At 43.5% G+C, this 17,892-nt stretch overlaps 1 protein-coding gene across 1 annotated transcript in view; it reads right to left on the bottom strand.

The window, feature by feature from the left end:
• Positions 1 to 660: 660 nt before the first annotated feature.
• Positions 661 to 17,892, bottom strand: part of mRpS31 (mitochondrial ribosomal protein S31) — a 29,229-nt gene continuing 11,997 nt past the window's right edge. Inside the window, exons 4-8 of the mRNA XM_075695381.1 lie at positions 17,635 to 17,817; positions 16,659 to 16,877; positions 15,692 to 15,765; positions 14,507 to 14,653; positions 661 to 1,217 (exon numbers count right to left, since the gene is read on the bottom strand). Coding sequence (XP_075551496.1) covers positions 928 to 1,217; positions 14,507 to 14,653; positions 15,692 to 15,765; positions 16,659 to 16,877; positions 17,635 to 17,817 — 913 coding nt within the window. The 3' untranslated portion in view covers positions 661 to 927. The remainder of the gene's footprint in view (positions 1,218 to 14,506; positions 14,654 to 15,691; positions 15,766 to 16,658; positions 16,878 to 17,634; positions 17,818 to 17,892) is intronic.

Here is a 17,892-nt window from a genome sequence, read left to right as displayed (position 1 = left end):
GCCAGCTGAGGGAACAATCATAGACTACACCGAAATACGTCACTGACTCCACTTGAGGCTGACCTGAACTTAGTTGTAGTTAATACACAAGATGCGCCTGGTTGACAAGCAGTTATTCTTCGCTACAAAATGGTTTGTTCAAAAATTGCTACGCTTGAAGAATAGAGTGGTAGATGCAGATTTTGTTACCAACAAATATTTTGAGGAACAAATTGGTTTTATTAATGTCAGGAGTGAGGAATGACCACCAATTCATCATCTTGGTGTTTTAGCAGAATAAACTCCTTTGGAGAAGCATCATTAACCGAGTATTAGTTTTGAGAGCCCACCTTTTCAAGAATGCCCACTGCTTTCTCTGGGGCTATGAAAGAGAGATTCCAACATGTTTACCAGCAACCACTGCCTACACATGGGGCCATATCTTACGCAGTAACTGTGGACGGGTGCGTTAGCTAGGTGTGTGTGAACATGAACTTACATTCGACTAAAACGAGCAGAGTGGCAAGCATTGACACCACGCACATGCCTCAAGTGATTGCTCCTGTGCTCTCTCTCTCTTAACAATGACTAGGAGGCGTGGCCTCACTCACAGAGTTAGAGACAGTCACATCGGACTGTTTTCCTAACACCCTTCAGCATTGCATCACAGCAACAGAGACAGGCAATGCACACAGTGTATTTATTTACAAAATGCATTCCAAGTGTCTTTCACTTAAAACAACAGTTATGCGAAATGATTTTTGACCATAATTTCAGCACGACTGCTATGTGGTGTGTAGTCCACACCTGTCAATACTGCACCCCCCCCCCCTTAATGCTCTAAATTTATTCTGCACAATTGCCACGATGGTCCTGCATTCAGTGCATATGAACAGCTATTGGCATGCGCACCCTAGCATTGATATCACATCCCTTTACGATTGCTGTTCAGCTGGCCTCGATGCTGCTGCGCTGTTCGTCCTGGCCCAAGTAGAAGAACTCGCCATCCTCTGGTAGTGCTCCCGAAGCGCGCAGCACATCGGCTTTGGCACGGAAGTACTGGCGGAACCACTCTATGTGCTCGTGTTTGCGCTGCACAGAAATGTGTGGATTCTTGGACAAGCCCACCAACACCAGCTCCATGAAGTGGCGGATGGGGCCCCTCTCTGGAAAGTCCTTGATCTGATCCTCCAGGAAGACGTGCTCTTCGAAGCTCATTTGTGCCTCCTCGTCCAGACCTGCAGCATTTGTGAGAAGGCTTATGGTTAGACCTTTGTCTTCACTTCTATTTGCATGCGAAATAACAACACTATGAACAATGTTAGACTCAGCAAAATGCAGAGCACCACTTGAAGGAAAAGTATCCCTCAAAACAGTGCTAGCTAGCTAGTGGTAGCTAGCTTGAAAACAGGGATGATGACGATAACGAAGAGAGAGCACAGTTGGCTTACATGACGCAGTCCCAAAGTTGAATCCTGGTTGGGAACAGTTAAGTCATTTATTTAGTGCCCTTTTTCACCCTAGCTCTGGCTCATAGAAATGTATGGGTGCCAGAAAACACCTTTGGTCGGGAGCAAATTGACCAAAAAATGAAATTAGCCGAAAGGAAATTAATGGAAGTCTACTGTAGTAAAACAAATATAATATGTACTCGTGTACGACCTCCACACCAAACATTTGAGGTAAAAAATTGGGCCAGCATCACAGACTTAACATCGCAAAGACTGATGAAACAGCAGAGCTGTTTGCAGTCCTTTTGCCCACCTAAGTCCATACCAGAAATAGCCATCCTCTCTCTTCGCTTGAAGTTCTCCATGATGCGCAAACCAGGATCGAACGCTCTTTGTAGCAGAGCTGCTTGACGTCATTCATGCTGATATGTGGCGTCGTATCACCGTTTTGCTTCTGCTTGCCTGTCCCACAACTCGGAATCGTCACCCATCTTCCACCGCTTAGCTTCGGCAGTATTATCCTTATACTCAGAATCTTCCCACTTACGCCTTACACTCACAAGTGGCTTCCCTCCTCATTCACATTCGCTCGGCTTCTTCAGGAGAAAGTATCTTCTTTGGTCAGCTCATGTCGACAGTAGACCAGATACTGACGCCGCCGGCACACACATCACCTCTCTTCCAGGAGAGCACCTGCACGTCAGAGCTTACGTCATCACCAGGCTCAGCCAATCCCATATGACACGCCTACTCTCCACGGCAGCTCTCTCCTACCTTGCTTAGCCTCCCTCTGCCTCGCTTAGCCTTCCCCCCCTCCACTTCGCCGAGCGGAGCTTTCTGCTAATGTTCGGCACAGCCAGAGCTCAAGCTTAAACAGCTCCGCAATGTGCAAAAGAAAATGCTCCACTGTGCAGTTACCTGCCACAGTGCAAGCATCACAGCCACAGCCTGTTAGATGCTGCTAGCCACTGCTGAGTGGCACGACCTGGTTTCTTGCTTCCAATCACATGGCGCAACTTTGCCTATTGCTCTCTTGTCATATGAACTTGCCAGCTCTATTTTTAATGCAAAGCATTATTTGTCTCATTGCAGGCACTTTGCGGTAAGTAGATAAGTTCGTGTATTGCCTTGTTTTGGGCCTCTTCAATAGAAAGAATATGTGTCAGATGGTGGTATTAAAGCTTGGCCTCCCAGTAGAGCAGCCTGACACCCTAACCACTAGGCCACAGTCGCATGCATACTTCCCTTGTGCATCACATCGTGTAGCACAAGCAAGAGCATGAGTGTGCAGGCCAGTTTCCACTCATCCACAGATTCCCCACTGTCTTTACCGTGTATCACAAGCGGGAGCGAGCCATTTTATCTCATTCTTGTCTTCTGGTAGTAGCGAGCCCTTTGAAACGCAGTGTAGGACTGTGCCCACCTTCAGGCTCGGCCCACTTTTTAGTAGCAGCTAATGCTACGAAGACACTGTGTGGCACTTTACTGCCTCTGGGATTGTCCCAGGCCGTAATGGAACAGGTTGTAATGTCTTTACCAAAGAAAAAAAAAACAAGGCAAAGAAAGAAAGAATGGAACAGCTCTCATGCTGTAGCGATCATATTATTGTTGCCATCATCATCGCCTTGCTGCTGCCACAAACATGCTTGCACCGTAGGCACAACTGCTTTCCTTACACAAGCATGTTGGCTCATCTGGTAATGCTTTGAATAACATCAAACGATGCTGGAGAACCAACTACCCATACATGCAAAACGCTTCCCATAACATTGCAGTGTGTGCAGCTTCGCTGGGTGGCAGACATTTTACTCCTGTTCCTGCCAAGGTGCATTAGTTGTTCAGGTGATGTCAGGTGACATTGTGCATCAAGTCTGTCGGTCAGGAATGCTGGGCAGGCTCAAAAAGGCGTCGCATTCAATCTATAAGTCGCTTGATGTGTGCATGAATCAGTCACTTAAGGCAAAATTCCAGCAAAGCTATTCCAAGTAGATGGCCCCAGATGACCATGAAGGGAAGTACACTGGGCAGCTGAAAGGAGCAACCCTTCAGCAGGTCTGCTCGTGAATTCTGAATGCATGAAATTTGATGTCAGTGGATACTGTTGCTAAATGTCTTAATGTTGCTGAAATATCTAACAGTGTAGAAAGCACCGAGGACGACCATCTTTGGAGGCGTGCTGACAAGGTAGTAGATTCCAGCGATGATGAAAGTGTGATTGAGAGCGATAAAGAATGAAGTGTAACTTGATCGGTGGTACTAAATTATGAATATAAATGTGTGTGCACAGTGAAGCTAGTGTTCACATTATTCTGCACATGATTTGCAACATCATTTGCAGTTTCAGTGGGTAGTCGTATGTCACCTCGTGTAACAGTTGTACTCTGCGAAACTTCCGAAAGAAAAGTGTGGGTTGTACACAAGTATGATAAATAAAATAAATAGTACTAAAACCTAGACACACAAACTAGTAATATATAGTGCATCTTGTGAATCAAAACACTAAGTTGGACGAATGACAATATTGATACAGTCAATGTCCAATTTTCCAGACTTCCTAGGGGCTGCAAGAACGTCTGGAAAAATGAATTCAATGCAATTCCGTTTACTTTTCTTGTACAAGAAAGAGGAGCAAGAGCTACAGGCCATGTGGCCTGCCAGAGGCTCTTGCTCCTGTTGACGTTTGGCATACAGGTACATTTCACATTTCATACAAGTATGCACCGTATTTACTCACATAATGATCGCACTCGCGTAATGATCGCACCCCTGAATTTTGACGTCAAAATTCGATTTTCTTTCTTTCCCATGTAATGATCACACCCTGAACTTGTTGCAGCGATATGTCATGTGCCAAGTCCAGCTAATGATGATCGCGCTTACCATCTGTCAAATGCCATGCGAATGACTCTTAAAGACATACCAAGTGGTCTGCATGCACCAAACATTCTTAAGCAGATGCTCCATTTCATTCCTTTCATCACTTTTCGCACTTCCTTGAAAAAAAAAAAAAAAGCTACAACCAAACTTGTCTTGGCTTTATTATTTGTAGGCTTCATAATGGTTTTGGTCAACAACAACAACAAAAACGGCGCCATTCGATTCTTCTCGTCTGCACTCGTGGGCACACAACAAATCGCGAGCGACAACAAGAGTGGCCACGTTTACACTGATACGTTAGAAGTGTACCCTATTCATACGCAAACGCTTTAACACAGCTAAGATATTTGCCCACCCTTAGCGGAAACGTATTAGGATAGTAGTGAAGACAAATACCGCAGTTTCTGCAGCATGCCCGCCATGTGTTTCTATGTCCAGCGATTGTCCATGTCCACAGCTAAGAGCGCCCACCTCTGTTTCTGTCCCCTCAAAGTGGTCATGGCTACATTATTGCTGCAAACTTGTCGATATTTATGATATTCATTTATGATATTCGATATTCATTACTGATACGAAAGGAACTGTTTCAATGCGCGTAATGTACTCACGAGAAGAAAAAAAATCACGTTCGGCGCGTTCGGCTTGCCCCGCCGGCCGCCATTTTTGTTTTGGTGTCCCGCACTCAGCGGCAGCCGCCTGCTTCATAGTTTCTCACTATATTACCTAGTGGGAAATTTGGCACTGGTGCGCTGTGGTACGCATGGGAATGCCAGTATATTGTGACTTCAGATTGCATTGTTCTCAGAGGGCTAGGCAAGCACCATTCCGTCTGTCACAATGATGAATTTTCTACTAAAACAGCACGTAAAAAGCTGTTCTAGCTTTATTATTATAGAAAAACATGTTTTGTTTAACTATGAGAACTTGTTATTGCATGTACAATTATATGAAACGTAAGAAGTGCCAGCAGGCTGCTAAAGTTGGAGGACAGACGACAAGAATCATGCTCGCTTTGGAACAAAGTGTCGTCTGTTCTTGTTTTTCTTCGCTTGGTTATGCATTGTAGTTGAGTAAAGATGCAATATGCATGAATGAAAAGATTTTATGAAGATTTTACTTTAAGAATGCGTTATTTGTGTAGCCATATTCATGTTTTAGACGAAGGATCTTACAACACCAGTCAACACAAGCCTCGCAGACACATATAGTGTCATTCCCATGATGGCACAGTGCCCTTAGGAAACTCCCATAGATGGTGGCACCAGATTTCCCTCTAGGTGTTCTAGTGAGAAACTTTATGGCCTGCTTGTTGACCTGTTGTCATCCCGCAGCAAACGCGTGATCAAAAAATTTTATTTTCTTTTCGCGGGAAATTCAACCCGCATAATGATCGCACCCCTGAATTTGCATCAATTTTTTTTACAAAAAAGTGTGATCATTAAGCAAGTAAATAAGGTATATGTTTACATGCATTGTACACACATTTTGTGACATACTTCATTCATACACTTTGCATGTTAAAAATCATTCACATGAATTATACATCTCATAAATTAGAAAAGCAACACAAAGCAATACATATATAAAAATTACTTTTTTTCTATCAGGATTACAGTACAAAAGCATATTTGTTTATAGAAAATGACATGATTCAACAAAAAAGCTTTTATACAATGCTTAAATTGGGCCACATAAAAATCACTTTCCGGGTCAACAATATTAGGCAGGGTATTTGGTAGTGTAGGTCTTGACGTCCATAATTTGTGCGGGTGAATCGTATTGTTCTCATTTGTTTGTGCAATAGGTAACCTTATGGAGAAGTAGGTGTGCTAACAATGTGAAGACTATTGCTTTCTATAAGTAAGAGCAATGTATATTGGTATACCTGGCTGGCTCGGAGCAATGAGTGCATGCCAAACACGTTGCATGTCGGTAGACCTTGTGGCCTACCATAATAGTTTTTTAAACATAAACTAAAGTATACATTTTTTGTCATTTCTTGCAGTTGTTGTACTCCCAATTATTACACAGTAAGTAAGCGTAAAAAAGGGCATAGTATGCAGTTTTTTTTAACCATAATGAAACAAGAGCCTTAATCCTATACATACAAGTTACTACTTTACTAAGCTCAATGGTTAGCTTATTGAGACGAGTGGCCTGAGAGAGGTTATCTTCGAATGAGACCCACAAGAATTTTCAGGCTTTTACTTGTTCTATGCACATCCTCTGAAATCAAACAGTTATATTACTAAGCAATTTATGGTTTGCTGGTTTGAATTTTATATACTTTGTTTTATTACCATTTAATTGCGGCTTGTTTATGTACAACCAGTCAGACAATAAACTTAAATACTCTTTTTTTTTTCTGAAGGTATTGCAGGGAAGCATTTGCGAAAAAAAGGATTTGCGTCATCAGCATACATGATTATGTTAGGGGTGGAAGGAATGCTTGGTAGTTCATTTATGTAGAGGTTAAATAATAAGGGACCAAGCATGGAACCCTGCGGGACACCAGTTTTTACTCTGAGAAGTGACGAAGTGAACTGATTAAATGAAACAAATCAATACCCTTTGATCAAGTAACATTTCATTGGCTCCACTGGTGTTCCACATACGCCTTTTACTGCATCCAAGGGCTCAAATCGCCACAGGCATGTCTGAAATAGCTCCGAAGGCCTGCCAATACACTTGTGTATCGGTGTTCGTACTGAGATAGAATATGGCGGGTGCACACGTGTATAATTAAGGAATGCATACGGTGTCACGCGACAATTGCCACTTCCCACTCTTGGTAAGCTTCACTGCAATAGTTCAGTTAAGCTTCACCACGTAACATCTCTGTATTGAGGCGAAGCTGACTTTCGGCAACCGGCATTATGCAACACGCCGTGCTTTCCGAGCATCGAAACCAGTGGCGAGTACCGCAAAGGCGGAGTCGGCGCCATTACTAACAGCGGTGAATTGTTAACAGTTTTAATGAAAAACACGGCGCCGAACAGCAGGAAGCTTGGTAGCGAATGTCGGAGTAGCTAGGCCTAGCGTTGCCACGATGATGGCTACAGTTGCCAGCGGACGTGCGTGCGAGAGCGCCCGATCGAGGCGGCGAGATAATCAAAATAGCGGCGGTGGGGGCTTCGATCCATTTAGGACCTGCGGTCACGGCAAAAAATTCCGGAAATTCGTACGGCGAAGGGTTTTTGAGTCCGAACTTTCAGGCGTTCTTTATATTGGCTCTATGGGGTACGTGGCGGTGCCGCGAAGGCGTCCGAATTACCAGGCATGTACGAAAAATCGGGAGTCCGGAAAATCAGTCATTGACTGTAATAGATACAAGTTGTACATAAACAATGGCAGAATATAAGAACAATCACTTTCAAGAACTAATACAAGCATAGCAATGCTACAAAACGATATGTTATAGTAGCACAAAAATTCTGAAAATAAAGGTTAACAATGACAGGCAGAGCAGAAAAAAGACGGCACTACACTCACTACAATCGACTTTCGTTAATTTGATCCTGAAAGGCCCGACGAAACTGGTCGAATTATCTGGCAGGTCGAGTTAAATAAAATGCAGAAAAAGGTCACTGACCTGCACGGCAAACACATCACAGTCACAGCGCAAGCTGGAGGAGCAGCTCTATAGGAGTCTCTTTGCATAGTTTCCATGAGAAAGAATGGAAGCTGCAGCCCGCCGTTGATGGCAAGCTCGTGCTGTTTTCTGCACAGCAGTCTGCTGAGACTGACGTTGCCTGATTGCAGCTGCGTGTATAGCTCTACCATTCGCTTCTTCAGCAGCGGTTCATACCTTGCGAGTATGCACCATAACATGCATCGAAGGGTAAACACAGGTATCGAGATTATGTGTTGCATATGTCGCATCTCTTGACACATGGCGAGATACAATGAAACTGCTACCCCCATGTCATGACACCTGCTGGAATACAATGAAACTGCAAAGCAATGTTTGCACATATCGACGCTACACAGCGTGCATCTTACATCACGTGACAAATGGCATGATACGATGTTGCTGCTGATGATTTATTCCTTGAAACACAAATAGTCACCTAGCCTGCTTGATTTAATCAGGTATGCTATACATATTTTTCATTCTAACACTTTTGCACACATCTCTTTAATCTTTTTCTTTTTCAAAGCTTCTCCATCTACCCTGTACTGCTACCTATGAAACGGTTACATGGCGTGCCACCCGGTACAATGACATGAAACTCCAATGCAAAGTGTGCACGTATTGATGCTACGCGGCGCATATTTCAGTGTCAAGTGTAAAACCCCTGGATCCAGGTATGTACCCAGGGGGGGGGGGGGCTGCCTCCCCCCAAATTAAGAGCCCCCCCCATACCCCCCCCTCCCTGCCCACACCACCACTTCTCACACACATTCCTAAAGTGCCACCAAATCAGTGTTTGAGACTTGAAATCTATTCAGTGGTCAACATTTTACTGCCTTTTTCACTCATTTTGGATGGCGGTAGTTATCGACATCTCCTGGAGTGTGAAAGCCAGTTCTCTCATCGATTCGTTGCCCGCGCAATTAACTAGACGTGCGTTCAGTTGTCAGCATCTGTTCAACGGTCACGTGCATTGCTGTTGCTTCGTTAGTTCAACCTGCTTTGTTTAGACTGATCCAGGGACCAGGAAAGGGATTTGGTTCGTAGTCAGCTGGTCCGTATGCTCATGGAACGAGTCGCGGCCGGAGAAAACGCCATTTGTGTTTAAATTTTCCTTTTGCTTCATTATTTCCTTGAGTGACAGCTCGCTGCTACACTGCCAGATCCTCGGAACCATATGCCTATGATATGAGTTAGATCTGGTGGAAAATAAAATAATGCAACACAGCGTCCATCATCAAACCCTGCAATAACCCTTAAAAGCTTTATCTCGGGTGCTCCTGTCTAAATACATGTAAAAGGAGAATTCGTTTTCCTCGGCAACCACTGCACCAAAGTTGATGAGGTTTGCTGCATTTAAAAGAAAAACTTTATATCTATTTACTGTTAGTTTCGCATATTCCATTTAGATTGTCTATGTTTTATTAAAAATTGGCAAAATTGAAAATTTTCAGAAAATGACAGTGTCAAGTTTGTAACTCGCTACCTCAGCAAGGAAAGATGATATCACAATTCTGTGAATTGCATCTGATAGTACAGCTGAAGTAGACAAAATTGATACTTTACACATGAATCTAAAGAAATTCAGAATATGGAAATTCAGCTATTGCAGAACCCTTATGCACAATATAACAAATTCACGTAAGATGTAAGTTGACTTGTCGAATTTGTCCACTTTGAATGCCATTTACAGAACCGCAATATCTGTTCTTGATGTAGAGTAATTCATTGATAAACTACGTGCACCTTTTTCCAGCTTTCGAATTCTTGAAAATTCTTTTCACAAAACACATGCTTTAAATCGAAATTCTGTTTGCAACAGTCAGAATTTAACTCTCTCTCAAATGCAACAAATTTCATTCAAATCAGCCCAGGGATTATCTCAGAAAAGCGTTTTTGCCATTTACATGTATTTGAATAGGCCGCATCGGAGTTAAGCTCAAGCTAAAGCTTCCTCTTAAATCCACAAGCAATATGACTGTCACCTGTTACCTCATCCGGTTTTCCCCTAATTGTACAGTACTTTTCATGCAAAATTGGCAACTGGAAACAAGAGTCGCAAGGAGTTCAGCAATTAAGTGATCTAATAAGGGCCAAGGCAACAGCAAAAGAGGAAGGAAAAGTGAAAATGAACAAATTTAACCGTTGTTTGTGAAAATATTTAGGGATGAAAATCTCTTTATTTAACAAGGAAGTAGAGAAAATTCCGCCAGAAGGGGAGAATGATTCTGTGTGTTCTGAATGGTGCTTCTACAGTTATCTGTCAAGCCGCCCCATGTAGGCACTTCTCTAGTGTGCCTATGTGGGCCTTTTTCTAACCATCCGCGGTGGGCGCAGTACGTCTCGTAGAACCGCAGCGTCCTGTGCTCTATGCTGTTGTACGAGACTGGTGGCTACGCATTGTTACGCGACTTCCCAAAGAACAATACGAGTCAGTTTCGGCAATTGGTAGAGCAGTAAACGAGGGATCCAAAAGAACTGTGATTGTTCCACGAATATATATTTCTCTATAATTCTTTCAGAGCTAATTAAAAATACGCTACTATAGTCGGATATAACAAGTGTGCAGTGAAGCCCCGCCCACGCCCTCATATCCGCTAGCCACTGTTCCTTCGCGAGGCTGCGAATAATTCATACTTCAAACTTTTCCTGTTACCCAAATAGGACGGTAACCACAAAAATTATTTATTAGTGCATAATTTTATACGTTTTCTCTTGCCTGTTATAGTGGAATGGCGAAAGCCTAATTCTTTATTGGACTGAAATAAAATGTTTGCTTCACTGCAACTATTTATTGTCAAGTTTCACTTCAGTTGGTAGTGTAGTTTCATGAGTAAAACAGATTCAGCAGTGAAATGAACTGTACTGCAGACTTTTGAAGAGTGAAATGCTCAGACTCTATACACTTTGTCCGTGTGTGTTGCACACTTCATTGCTTCTGCCGATGAAAAAATTCTTCAAGAACAGCAGACGCTCCGGAGGTATCAAGCACAATGCAATTTTGAAAAGGCCGCATGGCGACGATTTTCTTGCTTCTGTGATTGGCTGGCAAAGTAACACAACCCCACGTGGCCCACGTGCCTTGGCTGCCAACTGCACTATATTAATGTTACACTTTCGCTTGCTTACTTGTTCTTGGCCGTGTTCTTCCTGCACGAGTCAATTTGACGTGGTTCCTTGTTTGCCAAGTGAAGGAGAGGTGTATTTCACAGGCGTACCCGTGAGATACACCTTATTTCATTTCTCTTTTGCAGGTTTATATGTCTTTATGACGAATGGTGGGCATTAGTCACATTCGTACTAGTAAACATATCCTCCCCCTCATTGCTTACAGTATGCTTACCCATTCACCCGCAACCACAGCTTAACCAGTCACACCTACACAATAAATTCAGCTCCTATCAATCATGCCCCATCTCACAAATATCTCGGCGTTCACATGACATCGACACTATCATGGGCAACTCATATTGACACCATCTGTTCTAATGCTTCACGCACACTTGGATATTTAAAACGCAACCTGAAAGCCGCATCACCAGAAATAAAAAAGCTAGCATATCTAACATTCGTACGCCCGCAGTTAGAATATGCATCATCTATCTGGCATCCTTCCCAATCATCTCTTACCTATGACATAGAAGCAATAAAAAATCGCGCTGCTCGGTTTATAACTTCCAATTACTCTCGTGATACCAGCATAACCGCACTAAAACGTACACTTGAACTACTATCACTTGCTTCCCGCCGGATCATCTCTCGCCTCTGCTTGCTTCACACCTTCTATTACCATCCACACTCCAGGCATTCCCTGTTAAAGCCACCCTTACGTACATCCTCTCGCTTAAGCCACAGTCGTCCCATAGCAAACATTAACACCCGATCATCTGCCATGAACACTTCATTCTTCCCCGACGCTATAACCCATTGGAACCATCTCCCAGAAGATATCGTGCCATGCACTGACCGTAAAACGTTCCGCGAAATGTTAAATAACCACACTGCTTAATTACTGATCTCACTTACCCTTACTCTAACACGATGTTCCTTTCTTTTTTTTTTTTCGCAATTGTTCCTGGCTTGTATTTGTTTATTGTTGTTTCTTTACTGTTCTGTACATTTCTTCTAACATTGTTACAAGGATTAAAGCCCTCCTTTATGTAATGTCTTCGGGCCTTTAAGGTGAAAATAAATTAAATTTGCGTAGAAAAGTTACCTTGGGTTGGGCCCCACCCCAAAAAGAAAATCTTGGGTATGTGCCCGCCTGAATTTTATAAAAGTAGTGCCAACTGCCTGCACTACCTCCTGGTTTGGTCGAGGTGAAAAAGATCCAAAATGCACGCAACCGACGCGCCACGTTACATTATGTGGCCGAGCGATTTAACAGCTTAATCCATTAGTTAACATGTCACTGCTTTCCTTTTCAGTGAACAAACGGAAAAGAGCCTGGCCTTTGATTCCGTTCCGATCTTATCACATGCCGCATCGACAATGTGTTGGCCGAGTGGCCAGCAACGGCACGCCGCAATGACACGGATGTGGTGCAGGATAAGGGTGAATTTGCCTAGCTGAATGGCAGTGAAATTTAAATTAAAATAAAATGGCCGGGTGCGAACATGCGTGCCGGTTCAGCGTCCCTATTAGAGCCGTGCCTTCACTTCCCTTAGTGTGAACATGCGGGAAGATACCAGCTATCATCACTGGCAGATCTGGCCGATCCCAAACGTACGCTCTGTTTAAAAACAGAGAACCATGCGCGCCAGGCGCGCGTTGTCTGTTAGCTGCTCTGGACCACACCAGGAGGCGTGCTAAGTTATCGTCCAATCGGGTAGCACGACGGCGAGATCATAGCCTTTCGCTACTTTGAGAAGATCTAGGGGCTTTAATCACGTGACCCTTCATGTGCTGGGATGCATGTTTAGGGCATGTTTCTACAGCAGCTCAAAGCGCTGGTGTGGCACAGTGGTAGAGTAGCTTACTCCCGCGCTGAGTTCCAGGGCTCTATCCCGGCAGGAGCTGGGTATTTTTTTCTCATTCTTGGCGATAGCTGTGGCGGCCAACTGAAACGGCTATTGAAATGAGCCCAAAACAGCTTACGCTGTAAAACGTTGTAAGCTGCTTGGCAGCAGTGCATTTAAAGTTAGCTTCGCCGCAATACATACATGTTATGCGGTGACAAATACAAAGCGGAGAGAAGTGCTACTGTATGGGACACAGCACGTGTTCCTTAATTTACACACACACGTGCGCAGTCTCTGATCACAGTACAAGCACCAAGACGCCTAATCAGTTTATTGGCAGGCTTTCAGGGTTTTAGCTAGACCCCTGCTCTTTTGTTGGCCTAAGCGTCCTCTTGACTTTTTGGATTTTTCCATCTTAATGTCATTCCTTTTTGCTAGCTTTTCCAAAAGACATACTATTTTTCTAAGCTTCTCGCGGCACGGCACGTGCATGCACATATACTTAAGGAATGCGCTAACACTTTCATATATGAGACACGCATGGTGCGCGAAATCAGCATTTACATTCCCACAGCAACGTCAGAAACAGCTCTGAATGGCTGCTGGTATGCTTATCAGGGGTCTAGGTGCTCGGACTGTGACCTGAGACTGCGCATGCACTCTTGTACAAATAATAAACGTGAATTATGTCCCGTGACAGTGGCCCCTTTCTATTGCTGGTATGCTTCACCGCAATAGGTTTCGTATGCTTCATGGTACTGCGGCAAAGTTGACCAGTCACATTCGAATTATCCAGTGAAAGCCAATGTTGAGATCGAAATAACGCATGTTTGGGCCCATAGAAATGTGTGGGCACCAGCTGGAACCCTCGGTCGGGATCGAATTAACCGAAAAGTCGTATTAGTTGGAGTCAAATTAACAAAAATCTAATGCAATGAGAGAGTCAACAGCCATCAATACTAAATGTCTCTCAAACATGCAGACATTCTGCAGTGAAAAAAAAAAGAAAAGAAAGAAACGGAAGCAAGACCATATGTGCAATCAGGAAGAGATTAATGTTTGCAATCAGCTTGAAAATGAATAGAAGCAATGAAAGAACCAAGTTCACAATATTTAAAATAAGTTAGGTAAATAATAAAATGAAGAGTTACAGCACATTTTCTAGAAATGTTGCATTTTCAACGGTTGCTACAGAACCTGTGATGATGCACAATAGACAATGAGCTGATTGCCAGCAGCTTCATTCAATTTTGCCGGCACTGCTGTGCCACAGCTTAGCTTTGTTTTTTTCCATACGCATGGGCTCACCCAAGGAATTTCTTAGGATCTTTGTCACTTCCCTGCCTGGCTGCACCTGCCACATTCAAGCGGCAACATGAAGTTGCCGCTTGAATGCTAAATAATGCTTCTAGTACTGGAAAACTGCAAGGGAAGCACTGTGTATGCTGTCTACAAAACTCGCACAATAACAGCAGTACCATCTTTTTCCATAAACTCCTGCAATCAGACTTGACTTATGAGATCAACAAAATTCTTCACCTTCGCAGCCATGTTCCTGAGAAATGGCAGGAAACTGCAACAGTACAAGCCAACGGTTCACTGACCTACTTCGTTGTCAATAGGGAACTTCCACAGCTTGCCCTGCTCCGTCCAGAGGATCATCTCCTCGTAAGCATTCTTGGGTGGAGGTGCCACCAACAGCTGCAGCTCACGCTTTTGCAGTGTCTCCCATGTCTTTAGCTGTGGTACGTCTGCATGTGTTTGCAAGGTGGATGATGAAGCATGATGGCCATGTGCATGCTGTTGCTGTGCAAGCTACAGATACTTTGGTCCTTGCCATCTATTGAATGAAGTCTCACAGCTGCTGAAATGCACATGCAAGTTCTTGAAAGCATCTTCGACAAAAATCTGCCTTATTTGGTGAAGCTTAAAGTTGCCTTGGGCAAAGTGCCTGGCCACATAGTATTTCAGCAAGACAAAGATTGTCATCAAAAGCTCTGGCAGCACAAGAAAGACACGTGGGTATCACAAGCTGCATGCAGCATTCTAATAAAGCAGCTGACTGTACAGCAGACTTCCTTGAAGATAACCTTTGTTAAAACTGATTCTCTAATAAGCTGAATGGCTTGCTGACATTTGCTAGTTCGTGCTCATTCAGTGAACTCTTGATACGACGAACACATTTTCAAGGTCCATTCATGTCCATCTTGAAGAGAGTCAACTGCACGTTGAATGAAGAATAAACTAAACAAGCAATACAGCACTATGAAATAAGCAACCATCACATGAACTCGGATAGCACTCATGTGACTGATGCCAAAGCTACCTCATCCTACCCGAAAGCTCCTTGAATAGTGTCACGTTCAAAACACAACTGGGACCATCAAACATTTTTTCAGAATATATTATACCAAACATGCGTATCCAGGGCCTTTCTGGCAAGGCTTAAAGAAGAAGAAAAAAAAAAAGTAGTATGCTTAAAGCCACTGTCTCTGACCGCTTGATAGTTGTCACCTGAAGAAGAGTCCGGATTGACCTCAAAATGTCACGATACTCTTTTGTGAACTTGGCTAGCTTACTAAACAGAAGTAAATAGAAGAATGCAAGCGCAACAAGCTTGCTTGCAGGCATTTACTATTACAAGAAGAATGGCACAGTGCAGGAATAATGCTGCAAGAATATTCCAGTCTTCAAACCACCTCTTGTTTTACAAGATGGGCTGCATTTTTTCAGGTGAGACAAGCTTAGTGATTAAACAGCGGAGAGTGTTCAATGAAAGCCTGAAGTACCTGTGTTCTCTTCGATGTCCTTTGAGAAAATGCCAAGCCGTCTGTCGACGTCGAGTTCCAGCTTCTCCTCGATGCTGTGCAGTGGTGCAAGAGAAAGAAAAGTAAAGCAGCTAGTACCATGAAGACAAGACACTTTTGGCGCTGCTGAACAGGTGCACTAACTGGGGTTAACTTAATTGTGTTTAAGCTAACTGTGGATATACAGCTGAATGATGTGAGATGAAGCTTCTCTTTCCAGGAGAGAATGTTCTTTTTTTCCTGAAGTGGGGACAAATTGCACTAAACAGGGCACACTTCACTTGAAACTTCACTTGAAACTTCACCCGAGCTAGCACTAGTGAAGGGCAACAGATGTCAGTAGGCAAGTAGGGTTTCCTAAGGGAATACATACATACCCTACATTGTGCAGTGGCTGTCAAGCTCACACATACTACAGATGAACAACGAATGGTTGAATACAACTTTATTGTACTTACGACAAAAAAATCCTTGATGAAATAGAAACAAATTGCATAAATCCTACAGCTCATCCCATCTTCTGCATTGTTCATTCTAATCCTAGCATGTGTCAGGCGGTCCATATTGGCACACTCCTTGCAATTTTCCTAGCAGGTTTTAACAAGTACATGCTTTAAGACATGAACAAAAGAAAAACACACATGCAATAAACACTCCTCGTAAGTGATGCTTATTTGGAGCAGACAACACATATATAAAGAAGTAGGGAAAGTGTGCAGACTGCACCATTAATAAGAAATAATAAGAAATAAAGAACTTTACAGTCATCTTTCAATATAACAATGAAGCATAGTTACAGCACAGTGACTGTCTTTTGAATGCTTCTTAAAGTGCACGCTTTTTAAAACCTGCAAGTATGAACATACTAGTAGTCCCCTCCAGCAACACATATTTACAAATATTTTTTACCTCACTTATTAGCATGGGTCATCACAGAGCTGCAGCTCACCGATGTTGCTTGTCTGCGACCTGTCGTCGAGCAGCGGCCTTTGCGTCCTTGTTGACTTGCTCTGTCAGTGCATCGATTGTGCCTGGCAAGAACTCACTCTGCACTGTGCCAAGCTCGCGGTCTCCACGGCTCCGATCTCGGCGTGCATAGGCACTGCCCTCCTGCTTTCCCTGCTGCTTGGCCTTCTTGCGCTCGATCTTCATGCCGACAAAGAGGTCACTGCATGCAACAAAGGGTGTAGGAGAGGACAGCATACCTCTTAAAGCTTGCTAAGTACGAATTTGTTACTGTCCCATTATCATGCAAGTCACTCACACATGATTCGAGTGAAAGGCATTGGTTGCTTTGTTATGCAAGTATTCAAAATAATCTTTGAAAGAAATCACTTAAAAGATTTATGAATTATGCCCTAACATGAAGGGATCAAGTGGTCGAGCAAGGAATGTTCCTAGAGCAAACGTTTTAAAAGGGGACTTGTATTTGTTGGGGCAGCAACTGCTTTTCTTGGCAGCATTTATGCAGCTCACTCTCCCCACCTGTACCTGCTAATCCTCCTCCCTCATACGGCGCAGGGGAGAGTGAGCTATTTTAACACTGCCAATGAAAGCAGTGCCCAGCAACATCCCTTCTTTGACCACTGTTGCTCCGTTCAACTCATCATCTTCCTGCGGAATTCTGGCTTGTTTGGAGCCATAACACGATGCGTCTCTGTGTCACATGTTACCTTTTGTCTGTCTGATTTGCAGCTTACACAGTTCGTTATAGAATATTACTCCATATTTCGAATGCTTTTAAGAAAAAAGAGGAAGGGAACAGGGCAAAAGAAACACTGATTTTTAATCGTCCTGTTCCTGTTCTCTTCTCCCTTAGAAAGTGTTGGAAACATCCAATGATGTCAAGTTTTCAATGTGCCCAACTTTTTGTGCTACATTACTACACAGTTCACATTAGATTACACAAAGGAGGCTACACCCACCTGAGGGTGGCATTGTTGTCCTTGTCCGGAGCAACATGCTCGTTGCCTTGCCTCTCTTGCGCATGCAATCGGAGCTGTGCCAGCAGCTCTGACTCTGTCTGCTCTTTTTGCTCCTCACTGCTACCCAGGCTGGCAGCTACATCTCTGGCAGCCTGCACAACTGCCTTGCCCAAGCCTCTAGTCCTGGACAACAAATCATTCATCAGTACGTTATACTAGAACTTCTTTATGTTATACAGCTTGGAATCAAAAAACATG

Source organism: Dermacentor variabilis, chromosome 6 (genome assembly GCF_050947875.1).
Source record: "Dermacentor variabilis isolate Ectoservices chromosome 6, ASM5094787v1, whole genome shotgun sequence".
In the NCBI taxonomy this organism is placed as follows: domain Eukaryota; kingdom Metazoa; phylum Arthropoda; class Arachnida; order Ixodida; family Ixodidae; genus Dermacentor; species Dermacentor variabilis.
This window is presented reverse-complemented; position numbering and strand designations above follow the sequence as displayed.